Source organism: Idiotropiscis lumnitzeri, chromosome 8 (assembly GCF_059441095.1).
Source record: "Idiotropiscis lumnitzeri isolate Australia: NSW breed Sydney's pygmy pipehorse chromosome 8, RoL_Ilum_1.0, whole genome shotgun sequence".
In the NCBI taxonomy this organism is placed as follows: Eukaryota; Metazoa; Chordata; class Actinopteri; order Syngnathiformes; family Syngnathidae; genus Idiotropiscis; species Idiotropiscis lumnitzeri.
The window spans coordinates 21,790,292-21,808,686 of record NC_142398.1 but is presented as its reverse complement, the minus strand read 5'-3'; the positions used below and the strand labels follow the sequence as shown (position 1 = coordinate 21,808,686).

General features: G+C 40.2%; 2 protein-coding genes and 1 long non-coding RNA gene across 5 annotated transcripts; 1 reads left to right on the top strand and 2 right to left on the bottom strand.

The window, feature by feature from the left end:
• Positions 1–232: 232 nt before the first annotated feature.
• Positions 233–13,744, bottom strand: LOC148332773 (integrin alpha-X). 2 transcript variants are annotated; one of them, XM_088302866.1, is made up of 29 exons: positions 13,681–13,744; positions 12,265–12,382; positions 12,039–12,130; positions 11,651–11,733; positions 11,111–11,225; positions 10,864–10,994; positions 10,104–10,246; positions 9,536–9,686; positions 9,195–9,407; positions 8,440–8,557; positions 7,917–8,059; positions 7,315–7,461; positions 7,059–7,253; positions 6,276–6,406; positions 5,691–5,848; positions 4,572–4,738; positions 4,353–4,469; positions 4,209–4,279; positions 3,986–4,127; positions 3,659–3,757; positions 2,637–2,716; positions 2,188–2,265; positions 1,950–2,025; positions 1,654–1,761; positions 1,519–1,560; positions 1,314–1,439; positions 1,110–1,226; positions 881–991; positions 233–790 (listed from the first exon to the last, which is right to left on the bottom strand). In XM_088302866.1, exons 1-29 carry the CDS (start codon positions 13,721–13,723, stop codon positions 614–616), a joined length of 3,492 nt encoding a protein of 1,163 aa, XP_088158992.1. In that variant the 5' UTR covers positions 13,724–13,744; the 3' UTR covers positions 233–613. The 2 variants fall into 2 exon arrangements, with proteins under 2 accessions (XP_088158992.1, XP_088158991.1); XM_088302865.1 differs by lacking the exons at positions 11,651–11,733; positions 13,681–13,744.
• On the top strand, positions 5,441–17,541 carry LOC148332772 (uncharacterized). Of its 2 annotated transcripts, none has more exons than XR_015844650.1 (4): positions 5,441–5,628; positions 16,070–16,404; positions 16,859–16,904; positions 17,065–17,541. It is a non-coding gene; the product is annotated as an uncharacterized LOC148332772 (long non-coding RNA). The 2 variants fall into 2 exon arrangements; XR_015844651.1 differs by having other exon boundaries at positions 16,859–16,931.
• Positions 14,940–17,879, bottom strand: LOC148332771 (nicotinate-nucleotide pyrophosphorylase [carboxylating]-like). Its single transcript, XM_088302868.1, has 5 exons — positions 17,853–17,879; positions 17,040–17,331; positions 16,116–16,426; positions 15,255–15,386; positions 14,940–15,166 (listed from the first exon to the last, which is right to left on the bottom strand). Exons 2-5 carry the CDS (start codon positions 17,290–17,292, stop codon positions 14,957–14,959), a joined length of 906 nt encoding a protein of 301 aa, XP_088158994.1. The 5' UTR covers positions 17,293–17,331; positions 17,853–17,879; the 3' UTR covers positions 14,940–14,956.
• Positions 17,880–18,395: the final 516 nt, after the last annotated feature.

Here is an 18,395-nt window from a genome sequence, read left to right as displayed (position 1 = left end):
TTGCCCGTGATTCTGCAAAGTTGAAATGAAATAGAAAATGTACTTTTGTGAAAGTTGTAGCCACGTAAATGGGAAATGACATGATGCCATTCTTCATGGCGTCTCCACGAAATGAGATTGAAAAGCTTCGGCTCATTTCCCCAAAATACTTGATTTCTACCCCTCCCCGAATGGCTCCTCTGTAGAAATGAGATCATGAAAAGAAACACGTATACGGCGCCTACAGGCCGGACCACATTTACTTCCGGAAAAAAACCTACCTTGTGAGTGACGTCGGCTCTTCTCCAGATTAGGGAGAGATTTCGGGTGTATCAAAGCGTTAATTCTGATTCCCGCGGTAATTCTGGTTACGTCGCCAGGCAGGGTCATCATGTAGATCTGTTTGGCGAACAGGCCTGCCACGTCCTCAGCAAAACCACAATTTGTCCTGTGGCTGATGTTGAGACAGAAAACATTCAGCCCGTAAAGACAGCAGCGACCTAAGCCAGCGTGCACCAGCACATAAAATAATAATAAACCACCCAAAAATGATTGTAGACAGTTTGAAAGTATATTATCTCACTGTTCTCTTGACAGTGTTGCGCATGTTCATAATTCGTGCAATCATGGTCGTTTATTCCAGTTCTGTCTCTGTGTCAGCCGGCTGGTTGTCTTCAAGAAGTGTTTTTTCCTCAGCGAGCCGGTCGTTCGCGGGCCGGCCACTGTTCTGAGCAGCGGCTTCCGTCTGAAGCGCGGCCTCTTCTTCTTGCTCTTGATAATACTGGACGGTTTTTCTCTTAAAGCAGCCCAGCTTCATTCACAAAACCAAAAAAAAAGGAATCTCAGTAGAATCAAGCACTGGTTTGGAGTGACATTGAGGAACTAGCCAATCATCACTCACCTTATACATGATGACGGTAACGAGAATCAGAAGCGAAAGTCCAAGTCCGGTTCCCGTTAAAATGATGAACTGTTTATCAGGTGAAATGATGAACTCAACGTCAACTTCAGCCTGTTGACAAGTAAAAAAAAAAGTTCAAGTTATTGCTTGAAAAATGCGAACAGAAAATAATTAAGAAGCACTGTCAAAGTCCGAAACGCAAATTGCAGCCCTCTTGAGTGCAACGTACCTCTTGTTCATGAGACGAATCCAACACATAGCGTTGTTTGTCGTAATCAATGTGTATCAGGCTTTTGAACGTAACCTCTGCGCTCTCGCCGGTATATCTTTTCAGAAAAGCTTTATTCTGCAAAGTGGGAGTTTATCGGTTGCCAGATTCGCTACATTTAGCATAGCTTGTCTGTGTGCGAGCATGCAGGAAATTAGTACTTACCTGCGCGCGCTTTTCAAGATCGCTAAATTGCATGTCTCCAGACAATATAAACTCAGTGGAAGATGTTTTTTCCAGCATGACCGTATCACATTCAATAATTTTGCAGTGTTTTTCGGGCGAACAATACTAAAACAAATAAATAGAAAAATAAATGAATCAATAAGACGATATGTAATCGTACAACTGTGGTACTTGTTTGACTTACTTCCGAATAAATTCCAATAATGCTTTTGCACTGAGTTTTGTTCTTGAAAAAGAAGAGAAGATTGAACGGTGATTGATGGAAATGGCAGCACACGGACAGCTAGGATTTGTTTTATGGCAGGATGATGAAAGTCACCTGTTGTACAAAGACTTGATAATTTTCCAATTCAAAGTTGTATTGGAGTCGAGTTGGAAAGATCAGCGACACATTCACGGGGAAAGCCTTCCAGCCAGGGTTGTCCACCTGCCGTGAGTGCGTAGATTTTAAATGAACGCTAACGCTATCAAGTTGCCAGTACCAAGTCACGATAGGAAATAATTACTTCTGATCTTAGCTGTTTTCATTTGCAAGGCACAGTACTTGTTGTCAAATGAACATCTTTAAATAGAGGACCGCCTATGCGCTGCATCCAATAAAATGAGTGATTTCACCTTATATATGATGAGCATTCTTTTGGGGTCTGTGTCCTCGTCTGTGAAATTCACATAAGTGGTGGTTTCTTCTTTCCTAAAAAAAAAAAAAAAATGCCGTCACAAGTTAAACATTTTTTTAACCAAAACGGAATGTTTAAAATTTCGACTATTCAAAGTAGGTCCGCTTTAAGATGTGCGCGAAGCTTTATTACCAGAGCGAGAGAGAGAAAGATTGATTCTGTTAAGGAGGACTTACACTGTAATTGCCATTTTGATTTCAAATTGTACTGGGAGCATCTTGGTCACCAGAGACATGGTGGAGTTGTTATTATCACTGAGAATACAAAATCGGCAAACATTTTTAAAGCATCAGAAAATATGAAAACATAACTATAACCATAGATATGACTAGTGTTGTTGTCAAGACCACACCAACCAAGACAAAAGAAATTATCTTGATGAGAGAGTATAGCGACCGAGACAAGACCAAGACTATACATATATATTTTTTTTTTAAATCATAAAAGCAATTGTCAAATATGACCAGAAACATTTTTTTTCATTTGTTCTCAACAAAAAACAAAAATGCTGTTTTTTAAGTACTACAATGAAAGATCTCAAATTCAAGGCAAGTTTTTGGTTCAACCCTTAAAAAGTGGTCTCATGACCCATCTTGAGAACTACAACACGAGCAATGACATCTACCTTTCTCCAGCGACACTAATCGCAATCGTGTCATTCCACTGATACTTGGTACTGACGTGGAAAGAGCTTTGAAATGTTGCCTTCACATAAAGGGGGAAAAAAAAAGAATGATGTTAGGGAAGCAGAGTCCATCAATTCCACAGATTGCACGTAAACATGATGGTTTAGTAGAGCACTCGAGTAGCACTTCAGAAAAAGAAATCGCAAACGAATATTCAATTAAGTTTGGGATGGGCATCTTAAATGCTGAAAGAGGCCACAATTTTTCATCAGCGCAGATGGGTTGCCACATAGGACCACACACTTCCAAACCAGATGTGGGACAAAAAATGCCACTTAAAATACGTGCTTGTAAAATATTGATGATACATTTTTTAGTGCCTTCATAAAAAGATTCACGACCCAAACCCAACAAAAAAGGGATTGAAGCAAACAACAAAAATAACCGCATTATGTCATTTTTTTTGCCAGTGCAAAAGACTCTCTTGCATAAAAAAAATCAATTCAAGGACAGCACAAAACTACTGCACAAACTAACATAAGATCAAGAACTCATTTTGTATTTTTTTAAATAAAAATTAATTCACTCAATATTTTAATATTATTGAGGCGCTGTTTGTTGCAAGGCCGACTCATGTTGTAGCATAGAGCAGTTGATGACCCAATGTAAGTGCAACTAAATCATGTCTGCCATCTAGTGGTGATTGGTGACATTACAACTTAAAACTACAGTTTGGCAATCGCGGATTCGCATGTTAACATATTTTTTTTCCCAATATTTTTACACATTATTTATTTGACCCTTTTTTTGCTGCAATCCCTTTTCTGTGGCGAATGTATATTGAATGTTATCTGCATTTTTTTGCACAATTTTTAATGGGGTTTATAAAAAAAAACGCTATATATATTTGGGGGCAAGGCTTAATCAAATGGTCACAGGGAACGCTTCTTTCAGTAAGTGTCGCTCGCCCACTCGCTCGTATGTCATGAGGTTGTGACCTTTAAGTTGAAGTAGAACTCACTGTTGATCTGCTGCGATACACAGGAAGGCTGACGCCACATATCGTTTTGTCATTCACTCCTTCGAGGTCATCGCAGTTGTGGAGCGTTCGTCTTGTGGCCTGTGTCATAACACAAAATAAGAACATTCTTTAACTTTAAGTGAGCAAAACATTTAGTGAGCGTGCATGCGTTGCCCGTTAAAAAAAAAAAAAAAAACTTATCTACAACTAGTAATGTATTTTTTCCACATATTTTTGAAATAATATGGAATCATAAATAAAGAAATGAGTAAAATTGGTTTCTTGTGATGAATCCTATTTTCAGAGTAATCCAATTCTTGGAAATACCTGTGTCTGAAACATCCTGGAGTAGGAGAGGCCTGGGGGGTAATGCATCGTCAGGCTGGTGTTGTATGAGTCGTCACCATGATTGGTTATTGTAATGGAAATATTAAAGTAACTTTCTTCATCCACCAGTAATGTTGGAGTCCTGAAGGATACAGTACATGTTTAGATATGTTCAATATTTTTGAATATGCTGTTCTGTGCTTGCAAGATATAGCGCACTTACAAGAATTTGAAGTCCACTTCAATTTCAGCGATGCAGGTGTCATTCTTTTTACACTTTCTTTCAAAAGGAACCTACAAGCATAATTTGAAATGATTGCAAATTTAGTACGTACTTCCTAAATTGAAAGCATGTCAGAGCCAGTACCTCGACGATAGCTTGTGTTTTGCCATCCGCATTCAGGACAGCCTCTGCACTCTGACTGTCCACCTGGGAGAAGTTTAATTTGATGCTGATAGGTGACAGTGTGTCCTTCACACATTTCTACGAGGGGAAAAGAACAACTGAATTATTAGAGACCCCAAATGCTCCTTTTTGAGTATTTTAAGAACATGCGTGTGAGTGTTTGCATGAATGCATTCATACTGGCATGTAGATGAGGTACTGGAAGCATGTGTCTTTATCCAGCAGTTCATAGATGAAAGTAAGATTCCTTGATTTCTTGTCACTTGGACTGAAGAAACCTCGGTGTGATTGTCTCATCGGATCCACATCAAGCATGTAAGAAATGTTTAGCCCTAACTTCATAGCTCCTGCAAAGACACGCTTAAGGATTACTGTGCATCTGCAAAGTATTCGCGGCGCTTTAATGTAGCCACATTTTTGAACGTCATTCCGAAAGAGAAGAAATTATTTCCCTCAAAATTCTGCGCACACACCACCGCAGAATGATGTGAAAAAATAGTATTACAAAGTTAAAAAAATGACATTTGAACCTAAGTATTTACAATCTTTGTTGAATATTTGATGTTGGCAAAAAAAAAAAAAACAGCCTCAAGTTGTATTGAATGTGATGCTCCAAGTTTGGCACGCCTATATTTGGGTAGTTTCACGCATTCATTTTTGCAGCACTTCTCAAGCTTCATCAGGTTGGGTGGAGAGTACAGCACTTTTCAGATGACTCCAGAAATGATCTGATTTTGGAGGATAATGCTGCACCGACTGGCCACAACAGTATTTCCACTTGCACAATATTGTCAATGATGTTGCATAAAAGTCGTATCTTAGAGTTTTTTCTTTACAAAGACAATCATGCGCAATTTGGAGTGACATTGTCTTCAGGGCTGCCAATTGAACATTGTGACTGTGGGGCTAATTTACCAATTAAAGGCATGAGAACAAAAAGTTGTAAGTACAGCGAGGGACGTGTTTTTCACGCGAGAGGACGAGCGGAGAACAGTTGAAGTGTCTCGCGAGAAGAGGGAGGGGAAAGGGGCGGGCCCAACACGCGGACGTGTCTCGGCCAATACGAAAACCCGGAGCAGGAAGCTCGTAAAAACTTGGAAATAACTTGAGTCGTATGCAAGGAAGATTGCCGAGTGCCAATGTCAGAGGATTGTCCGAAGAATCGGTGAATGTGGCGAGGACGTCGTGGATGGAGGTCGGCGGGACAGACGTTGCTGCTAGCCAACGGTAGCTAATGGTGAGCAACTGCAACTCCGCCATTTCATTGCATGTTTATGTTTAATTGGTTTTCCTTCTTACCTGCTTTACTCTTTGTTGTTTCTACGATCTCAAAGCAGGCTGTTAAGTTAACCATGAGTAAAATGGTGTCTGTGTTGGCTGAGCAGTCAATTTGGTCAATGCTTATCTCCTTTGGATGAAAGGATAGCCGAGCTATAGCATTAACAATGGGCCTGGACCTGAAAAACATTGAAAAAAGAGATTTTAGAGTATGATCCTTTTATTAAATACTATTATTAAAGGCATAAACAATGTTCAGATTTGGGAACAGTGACGTGCGATAAGATAGGAAGCGTTGCACACATTTCAAACAAGGCATGTGTGAAGTAATTCTGGCCGATCAGAAGCGGGCGCTCAGCATTTGCCCGAACAACAAGGATGTTTGTTAGGATTGTTTTGCGCCATCTTGTTGGTTCAAATGTGTAATGACGTCAATTTCAAACTAAATCCTGGGTTGCAGAGAACCCTAAGCATTCTGGTGATATACAGTGTGGTTTTCCTTGATTTGCATGTTGGTGATTGACAGAATAATTATGCATTTGAAAAATATGTTCCTGGTATATGTATGCAGGTCTTCACAGTACATGCAGTATTTAATATTCATACCTTAAGACAACCGCTGCTCCATAGGATCCAACAACAATGTCTGGTAGTGCGTCATCGCCGAGGTCTATGTTTCCATTTATGGCCTGTCCAAAGAACCTCATGCCATGTTGTAGTTCTCGTCCCAGAATTCTCTGGATTGCCAGAAACATTTGTGGTATTTATTTATTTAAGTACTGTACACTCATTGGCCACAGCATTATGAACAAGGATTCAATAGAGCGGCTGTATCAACGATTCTTCCTTTACCAAAGATAATACAAGTTATATAAATTCGATTGACACTGTCAGAACAGTATTCATTAAAAAAGGTTATTATTGGGGTGATAGATTGCAGAGTCGTATAATTGCGCTAAATCATAGCCTGATGATTGTGACCACATAAATCATGATGAAATGTGTTTCTATATGACTGCAAACAACAATCATGAACACATTGCTGTTAATGTAGGACCTGCTCTCAATGTCACCAGCGCGAGGAACATTTCGAGATGATCTTTTTGAGTGCTGGATTGGACACATGATTCTGCTATTTGTTTATCAGTCAGTCATATCGTTGCGGTACCCGGGGACCAATCTCACACCCGTATCTTAGCACTGTGTGCTAAGTTTAAAACTTAATAAAGAAAAAAGGTACAAGCATGAACATTTTGCAATTATATAAAAGAAATTTTTTTTATCAATAGTATCAACCCGTGAACCTGCAAATTTTGTGTATGGGATCTTTGCCTTGTATTAACCAGCCATAGAGTCCATTCAAAGTCGTGTTATACCAATATGTCTTACCTGACTATAAACACTGCGTATCCCTTGGTGTCTGTCACCAAAGTAGATGTACACAACCCCTGCGTTAGCATCCTCAAGAGGGGCCCCAACTGCAACATCTCGCAGCCCGTCTCCATTTAAATCTGCAAGACTAGCTATGCTGCTACCAAATCTCCCCATGGACTGTCCAGTTATTATTTCACTTTTCAGCAGCATCTGCAGAAAACAACCACTTTAGTAGATTCATTGATCGTATATAGTTCTCATCCCGGCGCACCTCATCAGTCAGTGTGTAGACGTAGATCTGTCCCTCCGACTTCTCCTGTGGATGGTAAAATAGTGGTGCTCCCACCAGGAGAAAGTCACTGTTGCCATCGGCGTCCACGTCTACGGTACAGAGGTCTGCCCCAAAATAGGAGCCAATCTGGAGATTTTGGAGAACAAATAATTGGTTTATATAGTTTTTTTTTATGCATAATAATAAGATCTTTTCATGCTAATTCTTCTGCAAAGGCAGAGCTTGCAATTTACTTGCCATTGTAGTGCACGGACCCCAGCGAGTCTAGTTCTGTCTCCGCAATGTCAAGCATGATGTACTAAAGCGTACTGCGCCCAGACGGACCCGATTCTAATGCAAATGAGGGATGCTGTGAGGATTGGCCATGAAATGGCGAAATCCGCCCCACAACAGCGCATTTTGCGCCCAGTTCTACCGGTACAAAGTCTTGCAAAATACCAAAAGAAATCTTCATCCATGCGTACGGTTAGACTGCGCTCAGCACAAAAATAGGGCCCAAGATATCCATAAAGTCAAATTACAAAAGGGAGTGCATACATAATACATGACTTCATATAATATATTTGAAGGACTTGACGAACCTGCTCCCCATTTATTCTTTGGGCGACACTCCAGCTCTTCCCGTTGTGTGTGAAGATTACAATTTGTCCTACATGCTCAAATCTTGGTGCACCCGTGAAATATAGAGGAACCCCGTTTACCTGTCCCACAGAAACGGAGTATCCTGCAAGAAAATCCACTTCAGAGGTTATACATCACAAGAATGTCGGCTAAAAGTTTGAATGTAATAAATACCAATGCGTTGACCGTCTGTCAGACCAAAATCCATTTTTACTGTCAGTACTTCCATTTAATCTTTTTATCTTGTTCAGCATTACAGGAAAGTTGGGTAGGGTCTTGGGATGCGAGGCGAGATACGCCATGGATTCATCAACCATAAAAAATAGTGTGGTATAAAACACGTGCTAATTATGTATGCTCCAAATTGAGATTCAAATCCATGACCCAAACATTCTTGCTCCGAGCATGATGCTAACCACCAGAGGGGTTACAACGTGATCGTCTCACTAGTATACCGCTAAATGATAAAGAAAGAAGTGATACCCATGTAAGAGTCCATCTGCATTTGTGAATCTTCAATCTGCATCTCGTTTTGATCGTGACGCTCGTACAGAGCACCACGCCAGCTGTTTGAGCCCACTGAACCCAGAATCAAAGTGTCCTGTCATGGGGAATCACAGGCATTACATTAGACCTTGGAGCAGGCTGTGGTTGAATGATAACCCTCCAAAATCTCCGGCGGGACACCAAAAAGGACCTTTAGCGAAACTATGTCAAAGCGACAATTATTTACGCTTCCAACTAAACTATATTTAAAAGGTGAGTCAAGTTAAGTCGAAACGTTCTGCGCTCCCCAATAGTCTAAACACGGTGATGATTTGTGAAACAGGAATTAAGCAGAAAATTCCAAACTAAATGCAATTTAAGATGCTTATTTTGTCTCTCAATTGCTTCTTCACACAGCTGCGTGTATCGCTTCCGTGTTTTTGCCCACTCTATCTCTCTCGTTTGCTCCCTCGCTCTCTTGTTCGCTAGCTCTCAGATGAAAGGGCCAGTACACACAACAGCATTGAAAAATTTCTGAGAGCAAATATTTGAATTCTATTCATGCGGTACTTGACCCGGTTAGGGGCGATTAAATAGATGGACGAAAACCTTGCGTCGTCCATCTTTTTTTTAAAACCTCTCGTCCACCGTACCAAAAATGGGTGTTTGGACGTAATGTTCCGTCCCAGGGATGAAATGCTCATCAATTATGGTAAAAACGATTTGGGCTGGATTTAACGGCATTTACTTACCTTGTAGAATGCAGCGCTGAATCCTCTCTGCGACATTTCATTGGTCATGTCTTCGGCCCGAGCCACTTTGGTGTCTCCTTCGATCTTAAAGATGTGATTTTGAAAGGTTTCCAGAAATCCTGTCAGCCCTTTATAATTCTCAATTTTAAAGGCATATTTGTCCTTTGGGTCTGAAGCAATAGTCTTCACTTCATCCAGGCTTCCAATATTGACCTGAAACAACAACAAAAAGAGAGAGCGGACTTCTCAGTTTAACTTAATTCACCTTGTGCAATGTTAGTTCAAATTTAGAGCAGTAATTGTTTAGACGGTTTTCAGAAATTAACAAATTCTTTTGTCACCCCAATGACAAATCGAATGATGCGCTTTTCAGTGTAGGTGTTGATAATCATATCATCATCTGAGTCACTCGGATTTCCGTCCGTGATCAGGACCAGAACTTTCATTGCATCGGGTGAGGCACCTGCATGTTTGTTCTCAAAGACGTGTGTCCTGTTGGAAAAAGAGGTACAAATTGTATTTATGTTCAGAATTCCCGATAGAATATTATTTGTGAACTGTGTTTAAAATTCATGTGTATAAAATTGTATCTACAGGTGCTACAATATTCTTTTTTTTTCCGTTTTGATTTAATCGTGTTGAGGGATCACCACATCGATTCAACCTCTGCAAGCCCTCCAGTTTTCTCACATTTTCTGTTGTTACCGCCTCATCCCAAAAACAAATACCAAAATATTTTTTTCCTCAAAATTTTACACAAATCGTCTCATAAAGACAACATGGATTTTGGGGGCAAATTTTTGCCAATTTATCAAAAAATGTAAACGTAAGCATACTCTTAAAATTTGTATCCCGCAATAGTTTTTAGGTTTGTTTGAAAATGGTCATGAACGTCTTCTTGTAACTTACAGTACAAATTCGAGGGCTTTGTGGGTGTTGGTGAGGATACCCTTCTGACGTTCTTCTCTCAGTTTGTGGCGCGCACTCCCAGTTTGATAATCATGAAAATCAAAGACTGTCCTATGAGATGTGGCGAAATGAACTGCTGCAAACTGAAAGACATACAATGATTGTTAAAATGTTCGACTGTAGAACCTCTAAAGTCAAAAAACCCAAATGTCGTACAACTTGGAGTTGAACCAAAATTCAAACAGAACTTGGTGTTCAAAGTGCCATCATGATCTCAGAAGACCTCAACACTGTGAGCATCGAAAGCAAACGCAGACCGAGACGCCTTTCCGACACGACGATTATTTCTGCCTATAAACTATTTTGGGGGTGATGTAAAGAAACAATGCCAGCCACAGGAATGCGAGTGCACGCTTTTCTCCATGCGCAACTCCAGAGCGGAAGAGAGTCCAACCCTTCTCAAGAGGACTGGCACCAAAGCCGAGCCTCGTACAGAGGCGAGCCTGACTATGGCAAATCGGAACTTCTCAATCTCACACACCAGGGGCGTAAAGCCCCAGACAAGTCAGCTCCTCTGATCCTTGGAATGTTTAAACAACTCGGCCATGATAAACTGACTGCTCTGGGAGGGCTGGATTAATTCCCTTGACGTTGTTTTTAAATCAGTTTTGAAATGAGGACAACTTGAATGCGGACCAGCGTCACAGATTGTCTTTGAAGCTTCCGCACTAAATCACAACTGCGTCGACGTGCCACTGACCTTGATTGAGGTGTTTTTGAGGCTGTTCATTATATCCAGGATGAAATCTTTATTTTTTTCAAAGTCATCTTCGGTCATGCTCCCCGACCCGTCAAAGAGGAAGACAAGATCGACGGTCTTCTTTCTGCATTCTATGAGGAGTATCCATTGATTGGGCGGAGGAAACAAAGACGGACGCGTGTCATGTTTATGGGGAGAAGCACATTCTGGACAAAATGAGTTCGGCTTTGAGTTGAAGCCTTTTTACCTTGAAAAATGGGTTTGAAAGAGGCAATCTCCTGAAGATCCTCTGTCATCTTGTAACACACGCTGTTCAGGTAGGAGTTATCGTAACATTCGTGAGCGACATAAGGGCTGCAAAGCTGCACGAGAACATGAGTGCCAAAGGTTGGATGCAAAAATCGAATCAGCGTCTCAGCGCATTTTGTGGCTAGACTATTCAAAAAATCTTGTGATCAATGTAAAGAAACAGGAAACCAAAAGTGACCTATGTGGGCTCCGTTTTTTTGTCGAGACTGAACTGAGATAAACGATATACTGTAAGCATGTGCGTTTACTCGGTGAAGTAAAATTCAATGGAAAGAAAAAGACTAGATGAGGTGTTCTAATGTGAGACAAAAGAGAAAAAGAACAATAACAAAAAAAAACACGAGCAAGAAGCAAAAACTTTTAGGATGACAAAGTGTCAGCATTTATATTCAGTAAATTCAAATGAAAAGTAATTTTTTAAAAATCCTTCATGGCTTTAATATGACAATAGAAAATAATTTTTTGGGTTTGTCCTTACAGTGAACTGGGAGTGTATCGAGTCTTCGGCGACGGACAGTCCAAGGTACTTGACTTCTATGCGTTTGTCTTCCAGTGCGAATCCTGTGACGAGAGCATGTCAGTGGTGCCGTCATTCCCTCTGCCATGCACGTGTACGCGTTAGAAATTCGGAGGCTTCGTACAAAACCTAGAATGACTCCAACTCTTGCAGTTTGCTTTTACAATCAAAATAAAACACGGAATTTCGTGCTAAGGTGAAGAAATAAGCGGCTTTGATGATTGATTTTCTGCTTCGACAACATGACGCAGCTAGAGGATTTCTCCCGGGACAGTCCTGTCCCTCGACTCGATCATTGAACCACAAAACAGATTGCCGACATTCTATTGTAGAACGGAGCATACTGCACCTCGCGGGTGGAAGCACTTGAAGGTTTGGCCGTGATCTGGTTTGCAGACTGCCCCCGATCCATTATTGTGAAGCGGCGCAGTCACAAGTATCCTGGGGACGAGAGCAACACCCAAACGGATGTTAATCTCAATTCATTAGCTGCTGAAATGTTCGCTCTCCAAAAAGTTTTGGAGCGGAAGTCAATTTTAACCACAAAATGACGTTTAAATTAAACCCAAGCGTACCCTTTCTTGGAGCCAGACACAAATTGCAGCACTTTGTATCCGAAGAAAGCTTTTCGATCGCCGTTGTAGACTTTGGGGTTTGTCGTGTCAATGTTGAATGCCAAAGACGCAGGGAGAGCTGCAGTTTGTATTAAAAAAAAAAAAAAGTCATCATTCATCTGGCCGGGTGTTTCAAATATGACAAGAAAATTAAGAAAACATGAAAACTAAGCATTTATTTTGGAAGAGTGGATTTATTCTAGTGGGATACCGCAGTCTGCTCTTAAAAAAAAAAATAAAAAATTGCGTTATCACGTTTAAGAAAACTACTTGATGTATGCAGTTTTTCCAATAATTATTATAATATGTGAACTATATACATTCTAATTTCTTGCTTGAGTGCTTGGTTTTCCCAGTAAATGAAATTAAAGACAAATTCAAAGTGGCTCTTGCATCTTTCTCCTTTTCCTGATGCGGCTCGCGTAGGAACAAGTTTGGACACCCCTTTTATATGCAAAAACATATTTGATCTCTTCATTGATTGATTTTGCTTTATTGAACATATAAGCACATTGCAAGATAAAAACTCAAATTGGAAGAAAGAAAGTGAAAGCAAATCATCAGCAGATGTCATCGTCGAACTCGGTTTTCATGTTCAAAGGAAGTAGGAAGACTTTTCTGGTCCGACCCCTTAGAGCTCAAATATCAAATGATGACTGATAGATTTATTTCCAAAGAATTAGGCCATAGTCGAAAATATAATTTTGTACCATGTTCACATGATAACTTCTTGTCGGTTCTTCATACTTTTCTATCATTTTGTGACGCTATATTTTGAAATCTTCTTTTGAACAGCACAAGCGATTCACACCTTCTCAATTCATGATCGTAATTATTCCATCGATTAACACCTTTCACAGAGACGCCTTCTTTAGTTTCCAGCAGTTTCTGAATACTTTGGCCGAGTTGGTTTTTGTACGCTTTGTACGTCCTTTCAGCTGTTTAAGTTGTGAAATTTATGAGTGTTCAATTTCATAAATAAATGATTGGTTGGTTCTAGATAACTTGAATGGTTGATAATTCGACTAACTCTTTTTTTTTTTAAGTTTATAAACAGGCTGTGCATTTGTTTTATATGCTTTTGCCCATATCTCCGCACAATAGGTCAAGTATGGCAGGAATAACCAACAATATAATGTGTATAATGATTCCTTTTTTCGGAGGTCCTTGATTTTAAAAAGGATACCTGTAGTTTTAATATTTTTCTTATAATAATTAGCGTCCAGAACAACGCCAAGAAATTTTCTTTCATTTACTCTTTCTATGTCAACAGTCGACGATAATCAATGACAAGCCTACGAGTATATTCACATCTGTATCTTTTGATTTAGACTCACAAATGTTGTCATTTATAACTCCAAAAGGAAGATAACTTACCAACAACCCACATGAAGAGGACGTGGTGAAGCAAAGCTCGCATCTTTCTTGTTGCACTTCTCCTTCCAAATGAGAGGCGCACGCACGTCTATGCGGTGCTTCCGGACTTAGGCGTTTCCTTAACAGGTGGTTGTGACACTTCTGAGTGACTTTTCATGACTTCAGCCCTCAGCTTGCATAAAGAGTACCGTATGTCGAAGAAGACAGACCAACATAAAACACTTTTTTTTTTAAAGTGCAACATTTGTTTAAAAAAGAAAAATAAATCTGTAAAGCCAACTTATAATTGTCCATTTTTGCTATCTTTCTGAACGCGTTCACTTTTTACTTTGTCTGACCTCAGTGAGAGCGACTCCAATCTTGTGAAATATTCTTCCTCTTTTGTGGTATCAGAATTTGTCAAAGATTCTGTGTGTTTGTCTGACATGCACAAAATGACTAAGGCCTTTCATAATTCTGAAAATGTTAAACACCACTAAAAAAAAGAAATACAAAAATGACAATGAGGATATCTAGCAGGATTGGTACAGGAAGTAAATGTCTGAGGGGAAAATAATGAAAGTGGCTTAGAGAGGCAAAATGAATTAATGAGTAAGATACTGTCTTTTTTGCGGAATAGTTTTTGCCAACAAAAATCGGTTCATACAAGGATCACATTGCAGAAACAAACTTTTTCTTGCTGGCATTGTTGAATGAAAAAATAACAAAATAAATTGATGGTAACTCATGTTGGTGGCACTGCTTCTTTTTGAAACTTCCTCCTAAATTGTCTTTGCACCTCAACTGTGTTTTCATACTCACCAGTTACATTTTAGAATGAATTTCCTTTCTTCAAAGATTAGTCCGGCTGCCGTCATTCGGCTCAATGTGCAAAGAAAAAATAAACAATTGAGTCGTCAGCTGCTAAAAAGTGTATCGACTTTTTTTGTAAAACCACTGCCGTTGTCTCGCTAGAATTAGCTTTCGGACCCCAAACAGGCAACGTTAGCGGAACGAAATCGGCTTCTTACCGTCCAGACGTTGCTAACAATTGTCAACTCGCTGCTGAAGACAGAAAGCGGCCATCTTGCGTTTCCATTGGTATTGATGACTTGTGGGGTTTTTTTTGTTTGTTTTTTTCATTGAAAATAGTTTTTTACGCCAGTATACATCTATGGAGTAATGAATGCTCAGACACACAGAAAATTAGAATGAACATTTGCTGTGACCTGTCTTTTATTGTAAGGTAATCATTCAAATTCCATTTTTGCCAAGTATAATACTTTTGTGGTGCCAATCATTCGTCGAAGACTGACGAAGAAACCGGCTTTTGAACTTTGAGTGAGAAATCCACAACAGGGCACCCTTGTGTAATGCAGCCCAAGGAGATGATGTCCACAAATGGAGAGAAATACTCAGCTAGGTTTTCGGGTGTCACTCCTCCACTGGCTTCGATCAACACCGCTTGGAATTCTTGCTTCAGAGCAGCAGCTGCAACATGGAGCGCCTGAAATATCGTTTGATTGATGTTGATTTTTTTTTTATTTATTTATTTATTTTTTTTACACAAGGTTAGTATTGAAAGTGCTGTGTACCTGCGGCTGGAAATTGTCAAGCATAACGATGTCGGCTCCCGCTGTGGCTGCTTCCTTGGCCTCCTCTGTGGAGCGACACTCCACTTCAATCTTACTGCTGAAACCGCATACGGACCTGGCAGCTTTCACAGCCTGGAGAGCAGAAAATCCTTAATTGGTCGATCAAAGCCAACCAAAAAGGTGTTGTGTGAAGCTGCGGTTTACCGAGCCGTCGCCCTTTTTCACGAAGCAAAAGTACTTTAACGAAGGTAATCACCGCGTCAAAACACTTTCTTGCAGAATAGCGAACTTGGGAAATAATTTAAATGCTGTCCATTAAAAAGGATTTCAATTTGAGAACTGTAGAATTTCCCCAAATTGTTACCTTCTTAAAATAATGGTCTCAGTCATATTTTGACTTTGAAGTCAGAAGACACCTCATTAATGTCTTTTAAAATGCTTCATCTCGCAGAAGGATGCTGGCTTTGATGACAACTCATCATTGCTGGACCAACAGTGACCTCTAGCGATGGACACGGGAACTGCAGGAACGACCTCTTGTTTTTAGCCATCTAAATTACACTGAAATGCGATTATCGATGAAAGTATGCCTGTGTAATATCGTCTTGTGCTAGTAGGAGTATAGTAGTGGCATAAAAAAAAAGTCAACATCTAATTTGCAGAAATTCACCGATTGCCCGGGGCTTGGAATTGATACCTTGAGTAAAGTGATAATAAAATAAAAAAAATAAATGCATTCATTAAATCCACAGAATGACTAATCGCAGATGTGCCAATAGATGAATAATTTACTTGGACTGTCTCAATTTCTTTAGGCCAAATGCCACCAATAAGGGCCAGTCACCAATGCAGCATGCCTACCTTTGTGATGCTCCCCGAAGCCCAGACATGGTTGTCCTTCAGCATGACCATTCCACTCAAGTCCTGTCTGTGCATGGACGCAGCACCCACCAGCATAGCGTATTTCTCCACCAGGCGGAAGCCCGGGGTTGTTTTACGTGTGCCTGCCACTTCTCCATGCCATCCTCCTGCTCTTGCGATTTCCCGAAGTTGAGAACATCGCGTGGCGATCCCTGAAGCCCGCGCAAGACAGTTTAGAGCTGGCCTTTCACCCAGAAGGAGGCATCTGGCTGGGCCTCGCACCACAGCAGTAAGTGTGACAAGATCTGCGCCTAAGGTTCACATTCAATAGTATACAGTTAGGTCCACAAGTATTTTTATTACAAGGCGTTCAAGGCCTTCTCTACTGGCCTAACAAAATTTAAAAATCATGATCATAGTCTTCACATTGTTGTCATTTTATATCCTATAGTGTGGTATTTTTAGGTGAGAATTTTTATCCAATCAGAATTCAGGTAGCTCGTGTTGCCAGGCAGATTTCACAATACCAGTTGCGCACTATTCGTCCGAGGCCTTCAGATGCAATCGTGCGGGCATCTGTTATGTGTCTCAAAGGAGCTTTTACAGTTGATAGGCAGTTGCGATAGCCAATCAGATCCCCAGTTGATGACATTAAGGCCTTCTCGCGGACGCTACTTATGTTTGAGAATCACCGAGTTATATATTTTTAAAATGATAAATTGGTTGGTTGACCATCTTTTCAGAAGATACTCCGTTCGACCTTGGAATCCACTGCATGCACAGTCAAAGGTTTGCATGTCTCTTCTTTTTCTGAAGGTTGGTGTACTCGTTTTTGGGTAAGCATCACTTTATGACCTTGTTGGAGCTCAGAGTGTTTCTACTTTTTTTTTTTTGAAAGATAATCTGATACTATTCAATACTGACCAATTTCATCTCCATCCTGGTAAAGCCACTCCACGGTACAGCCGACCTCAGTGAACACGGCTGTAAAGAAGGGACTTCCCGCCAAGATGCTGCGTGGACTTTTACACAACAACCTCGCCTCCACCTCCTGTGACCCCACGCACACTCCCGCCGGATCAAAGTTTGGTGTGTCCTCGGCAAGCCATGCCTTTGCCAGCTGCATCACAGCGTGAGGTGGGATTGAGTGGGCGGGCGGGTGTTTGGGGGGTGGCATTCAGTAATCATTCATGAAACAAATAAATGATAGGATGGCCTATTGACACAGAAATTGAAAGAATTAAGAGATTTCTTCGTCATGGCCATGTAAACACTCAAAAACCCAAATTTGCTTCGTTTGTTGTAGTCTTGGACTGGTTGGACTCTGGATTGTGGATGTACAGTGACTACATTTAAACACAAACAGAAAACTTAAAAAACATTTAAAGTAAAGAAATAAAGTGCAAGTGTGACCGAGCCATTTGTTTTGTACACGACTGTGTGTGATTGTTTCATTTAAATCAACGCTATGCTTACAGTAATAGTTACGCACCTCATAGAAATGATAAAGATAAAAGATAAAGATGTCCTTTATTAGTCCCACAATGGGGAAATTTGATCATGTACTCATCTGAAATCACTTTTATTCGCAATACAAAGACAGATTTCCATGTAAGAAATTACAATGTTATTATTCACCGGCTTTGACAACCAAGAGGCATAACTTGTTAATTAAATTTGCCAGGTTGAAATTTAACTCTAGCACACCAAAAAAATGCCATTGAGATGTTCACTTACTTTCTTGTGTGATTCGGCTTTTCGTTTCGCTGACTGACTGCTTCAACCACAGAAAAAGAAAACGTGGCGTGGAATTTGACCCTTAGCTTATGTTGGAATGTTTATAAACCACAAAGAGCAAGTGTTAGCACTGTGAGCATATTGATTCAGATTCTTTACAGATAATGAAACTATTCAGTGCAATGCGCCAGAGAATGCTGAATGTTGACAATCTATTGCTAGTTGATAATAATAATCAAATAATTAATTATTTAATAATAATACATTTTATTTAAAGACACCCTTCTTGGCACTCAAGGACACCATACAATGTGTTATGTTAAAAAAAAAGTGGCAATGAAGTAAAAAATTCAAATAGTTAAAAAACAACAGTGGGTCAGAGAGACAAAATGACACTGTTGAGTAGTGAGTTTTAAACAGGTGTGTTTTGACAATGGTTAGCAAGTCCGCCTAACAGCTCAGAAGTGCAGGGTTCGATTCCGAATCCGTCCTTCCTGTGTGGAGTTCGCATGTTCTCCTCGTGCCTGTGTGGATTTTTTCTGG